The sequence below is a fragment of the Odontesthes bonariensis genome, chromosome 23 (genome assembly GCF_027942865.1).
Source record: "Odontesthes bonariensis isolate fOdoBon6 chromosome 23, fOdoBon6.hap1, whole genome shotgun sequence".
In the NCBI taxonomy this organism is placed as follows: Eukaryota; Metazoa; Chordata; class Actinopteri; order Atheriniformes; family Atherinopsidae; genus Odontesthes; species Odontesthes bonariensis.
This window is the reverse complement of record NC_134528.1, coordinates 14,704,612-14,724,968: the sequence shown is the minus strand read 5'-3', so window position 1 is coordinate 14,724,968 and position 20,357 is coordinate 14,704,612. Positions and strand designations below refer to the sequence as shown.

The window sequence follows — 20,357 nt, the reverse complement described above, 5'->3', positions numbered from 1 at the left end:
AGAAGCCACATCCTTTAATTTTAAGGCCGAGTTGTGCATTAGGAGAAACTCAGCTTGACAATTCAAATTCCCTGGGCTGGCTTGTACTTTTAGAAATGAATTTTCAAATTACTCTTGATGACGCTGATGACACTTAAATGTCTGCTACAGAAAAATCTGCTGAAAAACAATGCATCTTTTCTCCGAATTCTGTTCAAAATATAGCTCTGCCCTGCTAACAAATGAGTCTATTTGGAACACTGCAAATGAAGATATCGAGATTTCTTCCTAAAACTAGAAAATGTTAATGTTAATTAAAGCCCACTTCCACTAAAATGTTTTTTTTTTTTACCTTGATAATATGGCCATAACATGTTTTTCTGCTTTAACAAAGTCCTGACTTTAAAACTGACTGACAGAGAGCGTTCTGGTTGCTGCCGGCAGTCACAGATGTGGTTGGGGCCGGATTTGCATATTCATAGTTCCACATAGTTCATAGTCAAACCCAAGCCATTTTGAGGGCATGAGAAGTTTTTTTCATGGCAAAATATGAAAGCCCTGCAAGAGCCTGGCTACAAGAATAAAGTCAAGGAGCATACTGTATGATGTGTGATTCTTATTTGTAAAAGGAAATACAACTGCTACAACAGTGATGACATTCAAGCAACCTCTTATATGCAAAGTAAATATAGTTCTTAATTGAACAGGACATTTTTCAGCATTCATCGTCCGTTAGTACCAATACATTACCAAGTGTTGACCTCCCCTGGGAGCCCTTTAGCTGGGGCTTATAGGACCCTGACAGGATTGGCAAGCCAACACGGTATTCAGCAGCTGTCCTATAAATAAGCTGCTGCATATGAAAGTGCACTTCGATGAGCCATTTGAGCTGAAAGCCACAATTCTTTGGGCCAAGTGTATCCATAATAAAACTTTTTTTTCTTAATTCATAAAAGGACTTTGTCCGTTTTGTGTCAGCTAAGCACTTTAGCTTTGGGTTTCTGGGGGAAGTAAAATAGCCCAGTCAGGAAAAAGTTAGGCGATGGGTCAAAAGATCAACTTACTGGGAACCCTGTGGATCTCATATGTTGTGACTAGGGAGAGACTCAGAATAAAATATTGTACTTTTAGGGATATGTGCTATTGATTTTGCCAGCTACATTTCATGCTGCTCTTTTATCTCTATTTCTAAGCTACTGTGCATCTAAAAGAAGCAGCAATCACCATGTTTTTTTTCTCACTACATGAGGTTAAGTTCCTTTGAATTGCTGTGCCACTTTAGCATTGAGAAGGATCCACATAATACAAGGAAAAACAATGACTCATACAAAACACACATAAAATGACACACACAAAACAAGATGAATTTCTATCATGTCCTTGGTATTTACTTTTAAGTTATGTCTTTTCAAAAATGATTTTCTAAATAGCTGAACATAATTAAGCAATTTTTTTTTTAAACAGAACAGACCTGAACTTCTGTTCTTTCACTCTGAAAGTGCTGAGACTTTCTGATTGATCACGTTTGAAACAGTACTTTAGAGGTTAAGGAACTTTTCTAAAATCAGTCTATCCTTAGCTTTGTCATCTGGTCTCAGACCTCAGATGCCCTTTAAATGATCAGTCGAGCGGCTCAAATTAATTTCACTGCACCGTTTCTATCCCAACTCCTTTGTTTTGTGTCCTTTTGGCTATTTGCCTCTCATTCTTCCACCCTGTGTAGCAGTATTGTGATTTCATAATTCCTCTTCCTTAATAACTGTGAAAAAAAGATGGGGAAAATCCATTTAACCTTGAAGAATTACCTTTAGGGATGTGCAACTCATTACAAATCACCAGGAAAATTTGCTGCGACTTAACAATCTGATTTGCTGCTGCCATCTAGTGTTGCTAGTGAAATACACCTAATATGTCAGGAGGTGAGAAAACCTATTCACTGTACTGTTCACATATTTACAGATAATTCATTTCAGCAGAGCCAACACGCACTTCTCTTGCTCGTTTTGCTTGACAACAACTTGTATAAGTAAACAAGTCTGTTAACAGAGAAGGATGATTACACATTTCTGGAAGTGTTTATTTCAAGCTTCCAAAGGATTCTACAGTTAAAAATAAAAACAGCATATTTTTTTTTCCATTAACATCATCTGTTGCGCTTCTCTTCACCTACACTAATTTACACATTAACAGTTCAAAATGTAACAAAATCTAAAAATGTCCTATTGTATCTAAAAACAAGGCAAATGGACCCTTCTTGCTTTACAATGATTTTAAATCAGATCTTACTTACGTTTATTTTCTACAATATACAATATATGTGGCAATCTGGTAAGTCTTTAATAGCATATGCACTTTGCAAGATGAATCAAATGTGGAATGAACAAGATAAACATCTACTACTGACAGTAAAAGCGTTCAGATATGACCGGAAAAAAGAAAATATACTGTTTTAAGCCACTTCTGCACTGAAGCTATATGAAGCTATTACTCTGGGGTGGCTTTGGATATGTGGCATTCATGGTTATGAAACTGGCATGCCAATCATGACATTGTAAAATGATACTCATACAGTAAAATAGGACATTAAAATACAGTTTTGTCGGGTCATGATCACTCAGAGCCACAACATTCTCAAATCCAGTTCAAATTTGTGGCTGAGTTAAATAAATAGAAGTTAACTTTGCAAGTTAAAATGTGACAAAAATATAAAAGAAACTTTCTTGTCCATGTTAAATGTTCCCAGTGAGGGCAGAGTCCATGAGGTCATCATCCTCATTTCTCATATAAATTGGACTGGACCGGGACGGGCGATCAGTGCCTAGCATGGACAGTGATGAATCTGAAGCTGTGATGGGAGAGCGTGACCAACTGTCCGCTTTTATTGGATGTGAGGATGGCCCGATGGACATGGAGGATTTCTTTTTCTCTTTTTCTCTGTCTCTATCTCTCTCCCGTTCTCTTTCTTTCTGCTTCTTCTTCTCCTTCTTGTGTTTCTTGTGCTTCTCTCCTGAGCTGAGAGGGATGGAGCTCATGTAGTCCTGAGGCGGAAGGGGGCGCATGGACTGGTCGTCATCTGAGCTGGGGCTGTTCTGGTGGGACTTCTCTGCCACTGAGCTGCTGCCCGATTCACTCTCGCTGTCGTGGTTGAGCGGGGTGTATCCTGGCGAGCGGCTGTGACTTGGTGAAGAACGGTCGTGCTTGGGTGTAGAGCCACTAAAGAGGGGAGACGCTTTGAGGCTAGAAATTTGTGGACGCATAGAATCATTAGATCCTTCCCCAGCTTTCTGAAGGGTCACTTTAGCCTTGATGCTTGGTGAACCACCATCTGGTTTGCTAATGATAATTTTGGCCAGCGTGGTTCCACCTACCCCACCAGTTTTTGAGTCCATCATCTTTTTATCCGCACTATTTCCCCCGGAAACTGACACTTTTGCTTTCGCCTCTTTATCAGACTTTTCACGCTTGTATTCCCCACTTTGGGAGGATGATGTATGCTTGGATGGACCCATGTTCGAAGGCCCGCTGGGCACATTTCCAGGACCACCGGGAGCAGATCCCGGACCACCTCCCCCTACTGGTGGCCCTATCTCACAACCATCCTCCCCAACTCCTCCTCCACCTACACTCTTCAGTTTGTCTATAACTGCTGTTAGAGATGGCTTTTTGTTTCTACTGGGAGACTTCCCTTTTGCATTGGGGTTATTTGCATTGTTCTGACCAGCCCCCCCACCACTTCCACCACCTCCGCTATTCCCTCCACTTCCACTTCCTCCTCCTCCTGCTCCCCCTCCTCCTCCTCCACCACCACTTCCTCCTCCACTTCCATACTGAGACTGGGAACCTCCTGTAAAGCTCACAGAGCCAGAGGATGATGAGGAGCTGGAGGATGAAGAGGAAGATGTGGAACCAGAGGACGAGCTCCCACCAACTGGCTTCTGGGAGCTCATACCTCCACCAGAGGAAGACTTGGATCCACCAGAACCACCACCTCCTGAGCCCATTGGAGATTTAGCCTTTGAAGAAGGTGGGGTTCCGGGAACCTGAGATTGCTGCATTTTTAGTGGGGAGGACAATTTGTCACCAGAACTACTGGAGCGAGAATGAGAAGGGGAAATGTTAGGCTTTATGTTGGGATTCATAAGTGATCCTGGAGGTTTGCCCCCCTGAGGCTTAATTTTATTTCCACTCCCAATTCCACCTCCAGTACCTCCAGGCCCAGACAGCCCATGTTTAGTTATTGGAGAGGACCCTGGCTTGCCAACACCCATTCCTTGAGAGGAGCCTTTTGACTGGGATGGGGCACCTCCACCTCCTGCACCCCCTGACTTGGAGTTGTTGCCTTGTGTCATGGAGCCTTCTTTGGACTTGATCTTCCCAGAAGAAGATGAGTGTGAATGGTGGCTTTTGCTGCTGCCGATTCCACCTGAACCTCCTGTGCTGCTTGTGGCTGAGCTACTGGAGGTGTATCCACTATGTGATGATGTTTTCCCTCCAGTTATGGTCCCTTTTGGGATCTGAATAGTAATTTTGGGAATTGGAGGGGTGGCACCACCGGGGGGAGTTTGCGAGCGTCCAGAACTACCAGGGGATTTGGAGCCTCCTCCACTTATGCTTCCTCCAGAGCCTGAACCACCACTGGGAGGCGTATAAGGCCGCCCTCCAGAGCTGTGAGAAGGGGACTTGCCATCGGGATCCAGCTTTTTACGTTTGGGAGGTTTATCTTTAGACTTTCCCTCACTGGATGGGGTTCTGCTTCGTTTAACCTGTTTCCCCTCTGATGAGCTGCTCCCCATTCCCATCCCAGAACTGCTTCCCCCACTGCCACCATTCTCGTCCTTTGGTCTCATGAGACCCTGCTGTTGTTTGACTTTGGGTTCTGCACTTTTAAAGTCAGCACATCCAGTGCCAAGCCCCATCATGAGGGGGCTCTGGGACCCTCCACCATGACTGTCTCCAAGATCAGGAGCTTGCCCATGAATTGGTTTACCCCCCCCTCCAAAAACCATTCCTATATCAAAAGGGTCCTTTAGTGATGGCTCTGGGGTGCTCTGTCCATGTGAAGGAGGATTCTTTGGAGTTCCTGATGGAGTATTCTGCTGGCTACTTCCCCCAAATCCCTTAACCAGGTCTATGTCTCCATCAGCACTTGGAGAGCTGTCATCGAAATAGCTTTGGGAAAAACCATGGCCTGAGGGCAGCAGGTCAGGGTTAAAGTCAGATGCATCAGGAAAGAAGTTGGTGGAGGAGGTGTCACTGTTGGGAGTGGCAGCAGTTGCAGCTGCCTCAGCAATCAGGTCAGCTGCGTCTGTAAAGGGTATTTCATTGCTGTTGGTATTGAAAATGTCAGAGTCAAACACTGCACTACCTTGACCAGAGCTGGATGAGTCACGGATGGGAGTACCTAGGGGGCCTCCATCCTCTCCGCCACTACCCATCGGGTGCTGCCCATGGCCCCCACTGCTGCCTTTGCCAGTTTGCTCGGGTAAATCTTGTAAGATTTCTGTGATATCGGGTCCAATGCTATCAGAGCTAGAGAGACGGACCATACGGGGTGGTACAGTACCTGACGGTTGTTGTTGTTGCTGAGACTGGACATGAGACTGTGAATAAGGCATGCTGGAGCCAGGAGGGGGTGTTCCACATTGGCTAGGGGCAGGAGTGATGCTATGGGGTGTGTCGAGACCATCACCAGTTAGGTTAACATCAAAGATGGAATTTTGAGACGCGTCCACATCCATAGAGAGGAGCTCCCGGTGGAAATCATCTTCATGAGTGACTGAATGATGCTGGTGGTGCGGTGGTATGGAGGATGGCTGTTGTGGTTTCATCCCCAAACCACCACCTCCAGTACCTGCATTTGCTCCAGGCAACACGCCGCTTTTTCGCTTTTTCTTTGCTTTTGCGTTACCTCCAGGACAGGGACCACCCATGCTATCTGTTCGTGGGGAACCAGATGAAGAATTCTGTCTTTCTAATGGACTGGAACCATACAGTGTGGCAAAATCCTGTGTAGGGTTGTCTTTCAACAAGTTCATCAACATAGGATGATTCTTTGTGTTGCTGGCAGGGGAGGATTGTGGGGGTGGAGTTTGGTGTGGTGGAGGGGCATTCTGGGAACTGGGACTAGAACCCACACTTCCAGTAATCTGTAATAGACTTGTCAGTATGGGATTCTGGGTGACTTTGCTGTAGTCGTCTGAGTGGCCTTGAGCTTGCTGTTGTTGCTGCATCTGTTGCTGGCCTGCCACTCCTCCTGCGGGCAGGCATTCTCCTTGGGGTGGCCTCCCTGTACGAGACATTTCAAACAGTGAAGAGATTGGACCTGAAAAGTTAGGTCCTCCAGGGGGTCCACCTCCAGTAGGTGTGCTGCTCCCTGTGAGCCCAGGTAGTCCCATGGGATTAGTTCCATCTCCCATTGCCATGCTGTAGGTGGGACTACCAGAGGGTGGCAAGTTATTCTTCACCATGGTCTCCACTGTCTGTGCAATTAAGGAGAGAGCTGGAGTGTCTGCCTGAATGGTCTCCGCTTTCCTCCGAATGGCCCGCATAGTTACAGGAATGGACATGCATCTACAAGAGTTAGGAAACAGTTACCATAAAATTAACTAAAAACAAAATTGTTCACATTCATCAATTTAGAAGGAGACAATCTCACCTCTGGACCACTTTGGTTATGAATTCATCAGTGCATATCAGAGCATCTGATAGTCCCTTGTATAGCTTACAGGCCACCTGTCTGGAGTCAATTACTTCCATAACCACTGGAAAAAATAGGTCAGATAAAAGAGGATTTAGGATCAAGCAAAATACTTTCTTGATAGTGTAATAACATTAACTAATTAAATCTACACATAAACCATCCATAGACAGTATTGATTTAAACTTTTTCTGCAGAATTAAAATTGTATAGTTGCATTCAATAACTTCAGTTAAATACAGGCCAAAACAAAAGTTTGTTTTAGTCAGCATCGAGTATGTGGATGCCTAGAAGGGAAACTGACTTTGACAGCATCACTGTCTGCTGTGTCAATCAGAGTTGCTTAAGGCCCTGGACACACAAACGCAAACACAAATATTTTGATAACTGCAAATTTTTCTATACATTTGTGCCTGTTGTTTTTGACAAGTGGTGCAAACGAGCATGGTTTTGTGCACTGTCTTCCAGGGTGAAGATATTCCCTTAAGATGACTGTAACATTTATGTGAGGATTGGAAAAAACATTTTTTTTGGGTCTCAATTTTAGATTGTGCGCCATGATGCCTTGATTTGACATCAGAATAAGCACCAAATTCCATCTTACTGACGTAGCAATGGGAGACACCAGCAAGATAATGTCGGGCTTAACTTTGTGACAAGAACTTTTTTAATTTTTGGCACTAAAAAGGTACAGATATTTTCCAAATGCACTGAAGAATGGAGGTGTCAGACTGCGCTACGGAGCGCAGTGCTACACAATTCCAACAGAGAACCAGCTGCCAACGTCCTCAATTTTCAACAAGACTCGATTGGACCTCTAGTTGTGGGAATAACTTTCGAGAATAAAGTGGCTGTAGTAATTAATTCAATATAATTTCTTTAAAGAAAATAAGTAATTGGCTTTTGAGCCACTATAATTCCACCTAACCAGCAAGGGGCAGTGTTACATGAATAAAAGGAACATGCTGACATTTGAATAGCATGTTGACTTTTTCTTTTTTAAACTTACTTTTTGCAAATCACAATCTAAATATAGTTTGTCTAAAATAATGTATTGCACTAATTTAAAGAACTCTACACCATCAAAAAAACGTAATACAAATATAACATATTGCAAAAGTGAGAGCTCACCACAAACTAATGATTCATTGACAGGGTGCTGGAAAGAGACGCCGAAACTTGAGTCAGTGAGAGGACAAACTTCAAACTGCAGAAGTCCTGCAGTGTCTGCATAAAACAAAAACAAAGATGCTGTACCTGTCAAATGTAATCTATGTAATCAAGTTGTTGATTGCATCATATACAGGAAATAAGACGTGACGTGTACCTTCTTTGACGGAAGTTTGTTTGACACAGCTGCCTATCAAGGTGTTATAGGCTGCCTGGTGGCGAATGATATCCAACAAGAACGGCACTTGTGCCGGGTGGCGGAAGGGGATTTTGGACACCATTGCTCCTTGAAGAGAATGACCATCTTGCACCGGGGCCTCTCCATTCAGGAAGTAACAGTGCTGCTGATCTGGCAATATCTGTCAAAGGTTAAAAGGTACAGGTTTCTAAAATATCCTTGTATTGGGTGAGTTCTCTGTGAAAAAAAAAATATATACATTTACATGTTTTTTTTCTCATTTGTACAAAGAAAAGAGAGAACACAATAACTTTGTAATGAAAAGTCATGAGAACCAAGAATAAACAACATGGAAGGGATGTTAACAGAAAATAAATAAAAGATTTGGGAAAATATACAAGAGTTTTACAAAACATTTGTGATATGTGTCAAGGTATTGCGTGTCAGCTCACCGAGTAGAAGTGCATGTTTTGCCAGGGTGCGGGCAGAGAGCTGCCCTCATCCAGGAGCTGCAGCTGGCTCTGAACTACCAACTGGTAGAGAGATGAGAGGCTGGGCAAAGTATCAAACACTGGGATCGCTGAGAAAAGAAAACGGAATGGTTTAAGTCCAGTTGCTTAAAGGAAACAAGCAAAAAACCTTTCAGAATGTATCAATGACAACAGAATACAGCATCCATTTTTTCATTGACTTACAAGTAGCACTGTGCATCCTCTGAATGAAGGAAAGGGAGAAAGGCATGGGGCGATTCATCTTGAGGAAAAAACAAGCTGGCAGGTCCACACAATTGGAGTTGGTCACAGTGGAAAAGGAAGGTGTGCTAAATTGCAATAAAACAAAAATAAAGTTTCAGCTGTTCTCTACTTGACCTGATTGGGATGGTAAAACACCACCGATATTATTGCCTTGTCTTGTCATGACAAGAAGCAGTGCGTTTATTAATGTTTACTATTATTTCCAAGTACTATGGTACTACCTATTACAGGTTATGGTACATCCTCTTACCCCTTGTTGTCAACCGGGTGAGACCCGGTGATGAGTGGAGCAATTGGGAGTTTGTACACTGCAGAGGTTCCCTCGATTGTCACAGATACACTGACACCCAGAGAACGTGGAACTGTAACAAAGTGTCCATATACAGAGATAAATTATAAGTCACACAGGGATTACACATTACAATCAATCACCAAATCCTATGGCCAACGGCTGGTGGATCATTCTTCAAATGAACACGATGTTCTTCAAGCACTTGCCATTGTTGTCGGTTAAGCTGAGATGTGTGCCTGTTCCTTCTTCAAATATGTCATAAGGGGACACGTAGCACTGAAGAGTAACTAAATGGCCCCCGCTTCTGGCTGTCAGCAAGCCCACGCTGCCATGAAGAATAGTTTCTACTGTATTAGCATTGGTTGCTAATCTGGAAGATATACAAACAAAAATAAATGCATTACAAAAACATGACCACATACAGCTTTTTACTCCTAATTATCAATTCATCCAACTACAGAACTGAATTAATCTGATTAATTAAATCATTAAATTATATTTTCAAATCAGCAATTGTGCCACATTTAATATTCTTAACAGATCTACTTCATAAACATACTGAACAAAGTGACATTGTATTATAGTGGTCCACACGATAAGAACTTTTTGGCCTCGATCATTTACAAAATCTAATGGAAATAACTTGAGGCTGCATTACCATATAGCATGATATTAAAACATGTGGGGGAAATTTTCTGAACATAAAGTTGGATTTTCAGTTGACGCGTAGCTCACGGCGCCGAGAATGACAAACTGGATGGACCAATTTCAGACCAGGCTCAGTGAGGAGGTGCGTTTGTACAGGCAACTGTACGAAACTGCACAGCACAGGGACCACGTAAACTCCCAAAACTCGTGGACAGAGATTGGCAGAACTTTGGGGAAAGAGGGAGAGTTCTGTAAGAATGTGTGGAAGAAGCTACAGAAGAAGAGGGCAGAGACTCGAAGTGGTGATGCCGGGGGCTTCAGACCTTCACCTCTATTGACTGAATGGTCTTGGCTCACGAACTTTGTGAAACACAGAAACACACTAAGTATTTCATCTTCCAGATACTGCAGGAGTATCATTGATGACAGTGTTCCTGCTCTTGACAGTGGCATTGTTTTCTTCTCCACTTTCGTGGTTGTAGAGTAGCGGTAACCTTCACGTAGCAGCGACACCTCTGTGACGGAGAAAATTGCAACTACTGGCGCATTGACTTGCGCCACCGTATGTAGCCGGCACGAAATCGTGACGTCATCAACACCACTCGCGCTAGCAGACGCGGCAACCATGCTAGAGCCTTAAGGCACCCAAAGATATTGAGACTGATCTATGAGGTCACAAAAAGACTACCTTTCCTCCAACTTACCTAAACATGTGCATCATCTTGGTGAGATCAAGCTCCAAAGACTGCAGTGCTATATACATCTTTGTTTTCAGTTTACTGAAACACAGGAAGCATTCGAAGCAAATAGTTTAAATACGCTTTCAACAAAAACGATACACTTCAAGAAATATGGCTTTGGTCACGGGTGTTTCATCTTGGAATCACATGTAATCCTTCTACATCCTCTTTCATGCAGTAAAAAGTACTTTTAATCATGTTTCATTCAGACAACATCTAGAACAGACTATTTTGGTTCAGGACACAGAAATTATAGAGAGAAATTATCTTTCATGTTCTTTTTAAGATTAAAATAACATCGCAACATTTGCAGCTTCACATACACAGCCTAATAGGCCACAAGTCGACTTACTTATCCCCTGGAAGCTTGTATAAATCAACGAGTCCCTTGAGATGTTTTGAAAATTCCTCAAAGTTCTTTTCCCTTATGAAGAGAAAAGACAACAGCTATCGTATCAGAGTATTTATTGCAGGTATGCACATTATTCCCAAAATAGAACGGACAAACCCTGCATCAATGTTGGTGTTTAAATGTGAAGGTTTTAATTTTGTGATTTCTACTCACCTAAGATGCTGAATTAGCTCAGGACAACTCTGTAAGCACCAAATCAAGACAGGAATGTCATGCAATATTCATGTGAATTCAAATGAACAGAAATCAATCAAAAGAATCAACTTTAAGAAGAAACAAAATGTTTGCATTGTTAAACTGTTAAGTAAAAGAAATCTTAATAAGAACTATTTGAGCAAAACTGGAAATATACTGACCGTGGGGTTTTCTCCCTGATGAGCCACTTTGACATCCACCAACTGGCCACTGGTGTCCAGCTGCACCTCAACATAAAACATATCTGATGTGATGTAACACTCTGTCGCTGATGGGCTGAGGTGAGAGCCCAACCTGCACAGACAAGACAAAAGAAAGAGAGGAGACAAAGTATCATCACGCGGAAAAAAACATTGTTTGTCTTCTTGTACAGTTTCACCTTATACATAAGTAACAGCTGGGAAACACTCAGTAACTGTTGGGAGCAGAAGGTATGAAACTCACATGTTTTGTCGAGCAATGGACTCTAGACGATCTGTCATGGAGGGGAGAGATGAGACTAAACAGAAAAAAACCAGATAAAAAAAAAAAAATTAGACAAATTTACAGTAGGACTGTGTTATAAATGCCTAACAGAGCAAAGGACAAAAAGTACCCATGTGGTGTGGTAAACAGGTTTGCAACATTGCATATTAGTAGTTGAATTGAGCGCCAATGAGGCCAAAGTTCCCCTATCAAATTAAATAAAAGGCACATTTGTTTTTAACCAGAAATGTCCCTTTTCTCCCTTGTGGGTCGGCGTCGTTACCTTTCAGCGCTCTCTGCAAGGTCTCCAAACAGTTGAGTAGGATCTGGTGACCCGCAGCATTCATCCCACCCCGCTTGTCCTGGAACACAATGTGAGAAATAATAATAAAAAATAAATAAATAAATAAGAGAGTCGAGGAGGGAAAAAAGTGCTTAATCAACAAAATCTGATGTTTAGGTTTATTTTTCACCGGCCTCGTCAGCACAGTTGGTCCGACATTTAAATGTCAGACCCTTCAGTGAGAAAGGGCAAATAAATTGATAAATAAATGTCACCACTACAGCTAAGTTATTAAAGTAAAAACCTGTCTGTACATTTGTGTGCTTAATGGACACAAAATTTGCACCGAGCACGTTGGTATCTGAGTTATCAGTCTCTGTTGTGACTTGATGAGAAACCGCAAAGTACACAGATGAAGTTACCGCACCGCTGTGGCACTATAGAAAATTTCAAAGTGTACCAATTTGCTTGGTTAAATTTGAAATTGGTCAGGCAAGTCCTGATTTGACTCTGCTTCTCAGTCATAAAGATTTGTCGTTGATTCGCTGTATCACAGTCATACCATTAGGAGAAACCTATAACTCCATACTAACAGAGTTACAAAAGTGATAGCTTTTTATCCATACAGGCGGTGTACAAATCGTAAAACCAGTGCACTTTCCAGCATAAAAAGTGTCACCACCTATTCAGTATAAAGTTGGGAAAAGTTCTCTGAACTGTTGTCTCGTGGCTTTCTGGTTTATCTAGCTATGTGAAATTGTTACAATTTTGCCTTTTCAAACCCGTCTCAAATTTTAGGTGCTGATTTGTAACTTTACACAGGTCTCTTCCTCACCATGGCCTGTCGCACAACTTTGCTGGTTTCCTGCCATGGTCGGGAAGCACTGTGTTTGGCATGAAGCCTCTCCAGCAGAGCAGCCATGCGACTTTGCTTCTCTGCTTCTAAATAAAAAACAAAATTAGAAAGAAATAAAAGACACATAGTACTTTAGACAACAGTTAATCAACAAAATGTACTCATACATTCCCTGTATTTTTTTTTTTTAGTAAACATCATGGTTTCCTTTCACTCTGAATTTCAGCAAAAGGCAAGCCCTAAATACTTTTTGAAAATGATGATCCCTCTTTGCATTTGACTGCAATTCATCTCCACAGAAGAGACTGCAACAAAAGTAATATCCATTATCACACCAGTAAAAGTTGCTGTTGGTGTAAACCAAACATTTTAGAGGCTGCACTTTGAGGAGCTAAATTTCATGACATGACTGGTGTATTTACATTTAATTTATTGAGACTACCCAGATTGATATCAGACGTTGGCACTTTTAACATCAGAAGCAGTTATGTGGACTTTAATACACCATAAAATATATCCCCAAAAGTATTCATCTCGGGTAATCAGCACCTCTATAAATGTGTTTCCACAAGAGCTGATTATTAAGACTTTCATGACAGAAAGATTTACTTTAAGACAGGTGTATTGCACGGCATCCCTAATGAAGCTGTGCCTGAATGTGTATCTTTATGTAAATAACAAGCTCAAAAAGGCCTTTCCAGCTGGTTTATTCTAACATAAACATACATTCAAATTAAAGACATAATAAAAGGTATATAAGATCAGTCATGAACATTTGTTTTGTAGAAACAAAAAACAAATTAACCAAGGTTTCCCCTGCTGTATTATTTGTGGTATGGATAGACAATATCTCCATTCAACTTTCATTTAAGTGATTATTAGGGTGATTAAGTTACTTTAAGTTGCTAAACAAAAAAATATTAATACGCCCAACATCCTACTGTCAACGAAAGCCAACGCCACATCAATGTGTCATACTGAGCTATTACAGTGTTATAGTTTGTTCTTTGTATTAGGTAGATGTCCCGACACCATAAATGACTGAAACAGCCTAGTGTGGTGCCGATATTCTCTTTTAGAAACCTTCGTATTGTACTACTTCTCAGCAGCATTGGTGTTTTGTACAAAGTTTAGGTTAGCAAGTTGTTTACGTTAGCCATTAGCTCACACAGCTGCTACCTTACCAAAACATACACCATTTAAGATACGATATTCTGGCGTTTCGCAGGGTGTTATATTTTTAGTAAATTCAACAATAGGTTGAAAATATATCCAAAAGCGATTAACGGTGTTACAGTCGGCCAACTTAACTGTTAGCCATTTGTTAGCCTCAGTCGCCATACCCAGCATGTCGGATCTCTGTAATATGTCAAAAAATGTTAAACATACTAAAGTAACGCATGGGACGCACCTGTAACTTCTTCAGTTTTCACCCGATTTTGGAGAGTCTGATTTCCTCCTTGCTGAACCGTAACAGAAAATTCTCTGGCAGGGCTGCCGCTCTGCACAGTAACACCAGGCCCGGTCGCCATTGTCCCACGGTCCGCTCCCCGCTTCGGGTTCCCCGCATTTCCTCTCCGGCTTCCGTACTGTACATACTCTGGTGCTTTTGCAAGCGTTTGACGGACGTGAGTTTCCATCACTTTTTACGTGCACATGTTTTTCAGCATTTCAGCGATGTATCTTGACAGACAACTTAAAAAACAAAAAACGAAAAAAAAACAACACACATTTAATCTGTGATTTGCCAGATTGTACGTTTTTCAAATCATTTAATTTCTTTATTGACACAGTTTAATGAGAAACAATACTGATGGGGATAATGATAACTTTAACACCAAACAAAGCTTTAATTATCTGCTTGATGTTAAAGACAGTGGCTTCATGAAAACTCCAGATGGCGTACTACTGCAAGTAAATGATTCATGTTTTGCCAAGAGCAACAAACCGCCAAAATCCAAGGGAAGGTTGAAATAATTGAAATCATCATTAACGACTTTGAAAATAGAACAATGCCCTACCATGATGATTATCTTATTTCTTACAGTTTTTACTTTTGTATGCCCGTTTGTAAAGCTGACACATAAGCAGTGGGATAATAAGGCTGTAGATTTTGATAAAAATGTAAATAGCTACAGCAGACATGCCTTGTGCACACACAAGAACATACTGCATACACACACCTGAGCCTATTGTACAGCTGAGCCTGTGGCAATGAGTGCTCTCTAGGGAGGATTTTCCCACCAGCCATTATGACCTGCCTATGAGAGGGAGCAAGGAGTGTGTGCATGAATACATGTGCATTTGTGCATATGCAAAGATATTTTCTGAACATGAATATAAAACAACACACACATGAGATAGCTTTAGACAGCAGTGGAAATGGAGAGGGACCAGATTGGCATTGTTTGAGACAGTAGACAGGCCCACAGATAGACATGAGAAAAGAGGGGAGGTGCCGCAATGTAATTGATGTGCCCACCAGGAGCTTTAGCTGGCTGCCTGGCATGGAGGAGGATTTGGGCACTGCTGCCAAGACAGCAGTGGGAGAAAGGAAAAGGAGGCACGAGCCTTGGGGAGCACAGTAGCGGGCTGAAACCATGCCCATCAATCAGAGGCTAGTTCACCTTGCCATGCCAAGTGGGACCCCCCTCTGTGCCGAGGGATGGCATGGCACAGGGAGTGAGGCTGGCACAGTAGCTAAACCCTCCCTAATCTTCATGGTGGGTGTATCAGTGCCATGTCCGAATGGCAGCAGAGTGGGCAGAGCCTGACACGAGGCAAGAAAGAGAAAGTTCAGACCCAGTGCTGAGAACTGTTTCTCTCAGTGTTGTTAACTTGAGAAAGACATGTTCCAGTGAACTACAGCATCTCGAAACAGTCTCAGAACTGTCACATTGACCAGATATTTTGTAAATAGACAGATTGGATTTTTTTTTACCCTTTTTTATTCTTTTAGATTCTATTACACAAAAGATCATAAAAGTTGTGTACTAGAAAGCAGATGGAACATCTCACTACTATGTGAGTGAAATATTGATTTGCGCAAGGTTAGTGGCAGTGTTGTTATATAAAAAGACTATTCAGGGGATGCAGAAAGTAAAGATGGAGAAAGGTGTTCAATAGGTGGTTTAATACTCTGTGAAAGACTACAAGATGAACACATGAAGGATATTGTTTCTCAGTTAGAAGATTCAAAGATTATATATATTTATCTTTGTACACATATATATAGATATATATGTGTGCGTGTGTGTGAGTGTGTGTGTGTGTGTGTGTGTGTGTGTGTGTGTGTGTGTGTGTGTGTATGTGTTTAATATTTTGTCAAAAAAACATAATCAAATTCCACATTTTCCTAGGGCCCATTGATGTATAACAATATAAGTTTTGGAGCAACATATGAAACCACACAAAAAAATTCCTTGTTTCAGCAAGAAAAATGCTAATTCATTATGCACATATTACAACAGCATAGCTTCATAGCAGAAGAGTGCAGGTGCCAAACTGGCCTGCCTACAGTCCAGACCTGTCACTCTTTGAAAACATATGGAGGACCTGAACTATTGAGCCAACCCAATCTCGTGTCAAAACAAGAGATAGGTATGTTGGTCCCCAGCTCTAAAGGGGGCAGTTTCACAATGCTGTAACATTTTTACAATTACTACATTTCACTACTCTGTTCCCTACACAGATGCAGTTTGAGTTGTGATTTGTCAGTACATCAACGAGCTCCATATGTGTTCCAATGTGGTGACGTCCACTTTCCATATTTTGCTCATGTTCATCTGACCAAAATGCCCATATGGCATAAGGTCCTAATCATCGACCTTTGTGGATTATCATTGAAGAGATCCCTGAATTCAGATTTGTCAAATCTGACAACAAATTGTTGGGGTTATTAGTTAAAAGGTAAGGGTTATAATTAATGTACATGGTTAGGTCTACATGTTACAAAAACATGTTATATACACACATTATACTATTTACCAGTTGCTATTCCCCCTGAACGCTGACTGACAGCAGCCTATTTTTACACTGTCGTCTCTCAATTCACAACCATAAACTTGTGCTTCTGGAGTTTTCTAAAAAGAAGAGGTGATTCAAAACAAGTGTAACCATGCCACTGTCCCAAATTTTCCAAAATATGTTGCTCTCACTAGGTTCAAACTTGAATCGGTAAATTCTGAGATTTGCTGTTTTATACAGTGTCTTTGGACTATCATCAATTCATTTTAAGGTTTAAATGATTTGCAAATCTTTGCATTATTTTTGTATCTGCACTTGACACAGGTCCAGCACTTTGTCAACGACGTAAGATGGTTAGATGCTATCCATCTGGCTTCTCGTTGATTCCAAAATTGTTTTGTAGCATGACAACTACCCAAAACATACAACCAGAGTCATAAAGACCTATTTTTAGTGACAAGAACTAGGATTTTTACAACAGTTGGTTTGGTCCCCGTGAACCCTTTCATTGTGCCATCATGGCACAAAGGCATTAATTATGGCATCTTCTGAAGAGACAGGAGCAAAAAAGACAGCCGAACACAACAAAATATTCTTTAAGAATTGTGTAGAAGTCTTCCCGTTAGAGATAATGCAGTTTTAGATATGAATAGTGGTCATTCGCAGTGCTGATTTGGTATAGTTTTCTCTGCTTTAAGCTCTTTTTATGAAGATAATTGAGAAGTCAAAACCACTTGTGTTATGCTTTTAACAGCTGTGTCACTTCACTCTCAGAGGTCAAATCTTTTTCCCTGCACTGTGCGTCTATACCTGTGTAACTTTTCATGTATACATACATGTATACACCTACATATAAACACTACATTATGGATAGTGAATGTTTACTGTAAATAGATGTTTTGCACAGATACATATATATTCAGGTATGCACAGACATGCTGGACAAATTCATCTTTCCTATATTTCCCCTATTTTCACATAGTTGTGTTGAAGGATTTAACTAACATCTCTTCAGACACATGTATTTGATTTCTTCTGCATGTTTCCAGTTTTGACACGGGGGATGAAGATGTGTGAACAGCTTGGCAACCTTACTGAGTGCTTTGAAGTCTACTACCCTCCTTTCTTCCCAGCCTCTCTTGGTGAACTCACGTCTTCCCCGTTTTTTAATAAAGTTAACTATTTTGATGTATACATACCTCCTTGATAATCTATTGCTACCAGACAAATTAAGCAGACAATGCAATCAACAGATTTCCTATATGGTTTGATGGTGGGATGGTGCACTGTCCTGTTAAGATGCTCTTGCAGAAACATGGCAAACAAAAGGATTCAACTGAGCTTTTTTTTTACTTTTCACGTATCATCATACAAGTTTGAGATCAGTAAGCCTGAAGGCTGGAAGCAATCCAGAAAACAGTGAGGCATTATCAGGACACAGTTTCTGCTTCCTTGGCACAGAGTGCCTTGAAGTGCTCGGGCAGCTGGGAAGACCAGAGGGAGGGTGGTGAAGTGAGGGAAGAGCAAGAGACAAGGAGAGGGATAGAGAAAGGAGGGGTTAGCCCTATAGGACCATTTGTGATGAGGCTCATTTGCACAACGGCACTTAATTGGCTACAACAATTAATTAATGTGTTAGAAAGTTGGCACAAAAAGTTCATTTAAGAGGGTTTTAATAAGCAATTAGGGAGAAGTAACCAGTGAGGTAGAAGCAAGCGGAAAAAATGAAGAAAGGTGCTCAAAACTCTAATAATATAAACTCCAGCTACGACTTTTTAGGAATAATGTGCCATATCTGTAAACCAGGATGGGGTTTGCTATTATGGGTAGTTTTAGCACATCCCATTGTGAGCACTGATGACACTGAAATGCATTATTTTTACCCCATACTTTTACTACCCCAACTGGAAAACTCATTGTCTCCCTCCATTCTCCCTCCCACTGTCTGCCTCCCTCTCTCTTTCTCACTCTGCGTATGAAATATCGCATGACTAATGAGTGGAGCAGGTTGAAATCCTGGGGAAGATGTCCTTGGAAGACGAATGCATTTTCAGCAGAATAATTAACTTAATTAACAAATTCACATGCATATTCATCAGCCTATTAATGTCTCCTCTGCGCGGCTTGATGAGCAGTGGGGTAATAACCATCTCATTTGCATAGCCTGTTCACACGACTCTCCGTTTAAAGACAAAATGAGGGAAGGAAGAAGGAAGAGGGAAATTGTAAAAGGAGACAACAAATAGAAAACCAGGGAGAGGCTCAGCAGGGTAACATGCAAGGGTGAGGAAGTGACGTGGGCCGGTTGGAAATAGACTAACAGTCTATCTGACGGATGGGTGACATGAGGAAGGATAACAAATATGAGACCCAACAGATTGTTTCAATCTCTCTCTTTCTTTTTTCGCCTCTATCCAGTCAACCTTGTCAACCATCTTCCCCCTCCTGCTGTTCAATCATCCTCATTTCTTTGCATCCTTGCTATAACAATCTATATTGTATTCAGAGCTGAAATAAATGCCCCAGTGATCTTCAATGGCCCTGTTAGCCTTTCATCCAAATATATCAGGATTTATTATTCTTTTTCCGACTAAAATGTTTTTGCATCCTTCAGTGGAACACACATGATCATATCAGCGTGCCCTCGCCACGTCTCTTTGCCTGTCTATCTGTCTGTCTCTTTCTACGGTCTCTCAGGGGGAATCTTATTGGCATTGCTCCACTCCTTTCTTCTCCACTGCCAGGCTGCTGCTGCCGTCTCTATTCTGTTACCACTGTCTGCACACAACCTGGTGCTCCTAGCAACGCCACCTCTCTCACATACACTCCACATGGCGGTCCGAATGGCATGTGTGTTTGCAGCAAACACACACGTACACCTCATGTTTGCACAAGGTTTATCGCCGCTCACATGTTTGCGTCTGTCCTATCTTAAATCCTCGGTCTACAACACCAGAGTTGTATGTTTATTCCACCACACAAGACAAAATAAAAATAATAATCCTGTGTGCTGCCACGACATCTGACTGGTTATCTGGTCCAATTTGGAATAGCAGTCTCAGTCTCAGTGTAGGGTTGCAGCATTATACTGGTTTCACAGTATACCATGAACTAAAAATGTACAAACGGATGGAAACTCTCACTTGTGTGTGCACATCTCCTCTCTCTGAATAATGCGACTTCCTCTCACATTCTTCAACTTGTGTCACACACTTCCATTAAAAAAATGTTGTCAAGCGTCAGTTATAACAATGTGTTTATTCCACAAATAAAGTCTGTTGTCATTCATTTAGGGTCGCTCTAACGCATTAGAGAACTTTTGTGATACAGAGAAACTGTGATATTTTTTTAGACTTTTGACATAAACAAAAATCTCGTACCATTGCAAGCCTGCACGCAGCTGCATGTTGCATTAGTTTTACACAGCTCGTTAGTTACCATAACAGTGTTGTGTACATGGGTCTCCATGGTCTGTTGTTATAGGTTGCTTCATGGACAGTGTGTATTTTAGTCTGAGACATTTGGGTAAATACCATCCAGTTGCCACATTTTGTTTTTGCATCATCTTAAAAATAGACCACACCTTGGAAGGTTTATACTCATGTATCACCGTCCCAGAAATAGACATTTGTGTGTATCAAACTGGTAGTTTACATGCTTTTATTCAAAACAAATCAAAGCCAGATTATTTTCTAATGCAGCACCGTTTCATGGGCAGCAG

General features: G+C 41.4%; 1 protein-coding gene across 2 annotated transcripts; it reads right to left on the bottom strand.

Annotated features, from left to right (window-relative positions):
• Positions 1–1,291: 1,291 nt before the first annotated feature.
• On the bottom strand, positions 1,292–14,244 carry med1 (mediator complex subunit 1). 2 transcript variants are annotated; one of them, XM_075457146.1, is made up of 16 exons: positions 14,082–14,244; positions 12,650–12,756; positions 11,815–11,893; positions 11,511–11,565; positions 11,228–11,360; positions 11,025–11,053; positions 10,812–10,883; positions 10,424–10,498; positions 9,278–9,441; positions 9,030–9,141; positions 8,720–8,844; positions 8,477–8,604; positions 8,004–8,205; positions 7,808–7,927; positions 6,635–6,740; positions 1,292–6,549 (listed from the first exon to the last, which is right to left on the bottom strand). In XM_075457146.1, exons 1-16 carry the CDS (start codon positions 14,200–14,202, stop codon positions 2,709–2,711), a joined length of 5,469 nt encoding a protein of 1,822 aa, XP_075313261.1. In that variant the 5' UTR covers positions 14,203–14,244; the 3' UTR covers positions 1,292–2,708. The 2 variants fall into 2 exon arrangements, with proteins under 2 accessions (XP_075313261.1, XP_075313262.1); XM_075457147.1 differs by having other exon boundaries at positions 7,808–7,903.
• Between the last annotated feature and the right edge of the window lie 6,113 nt (positions 14,245–20,357).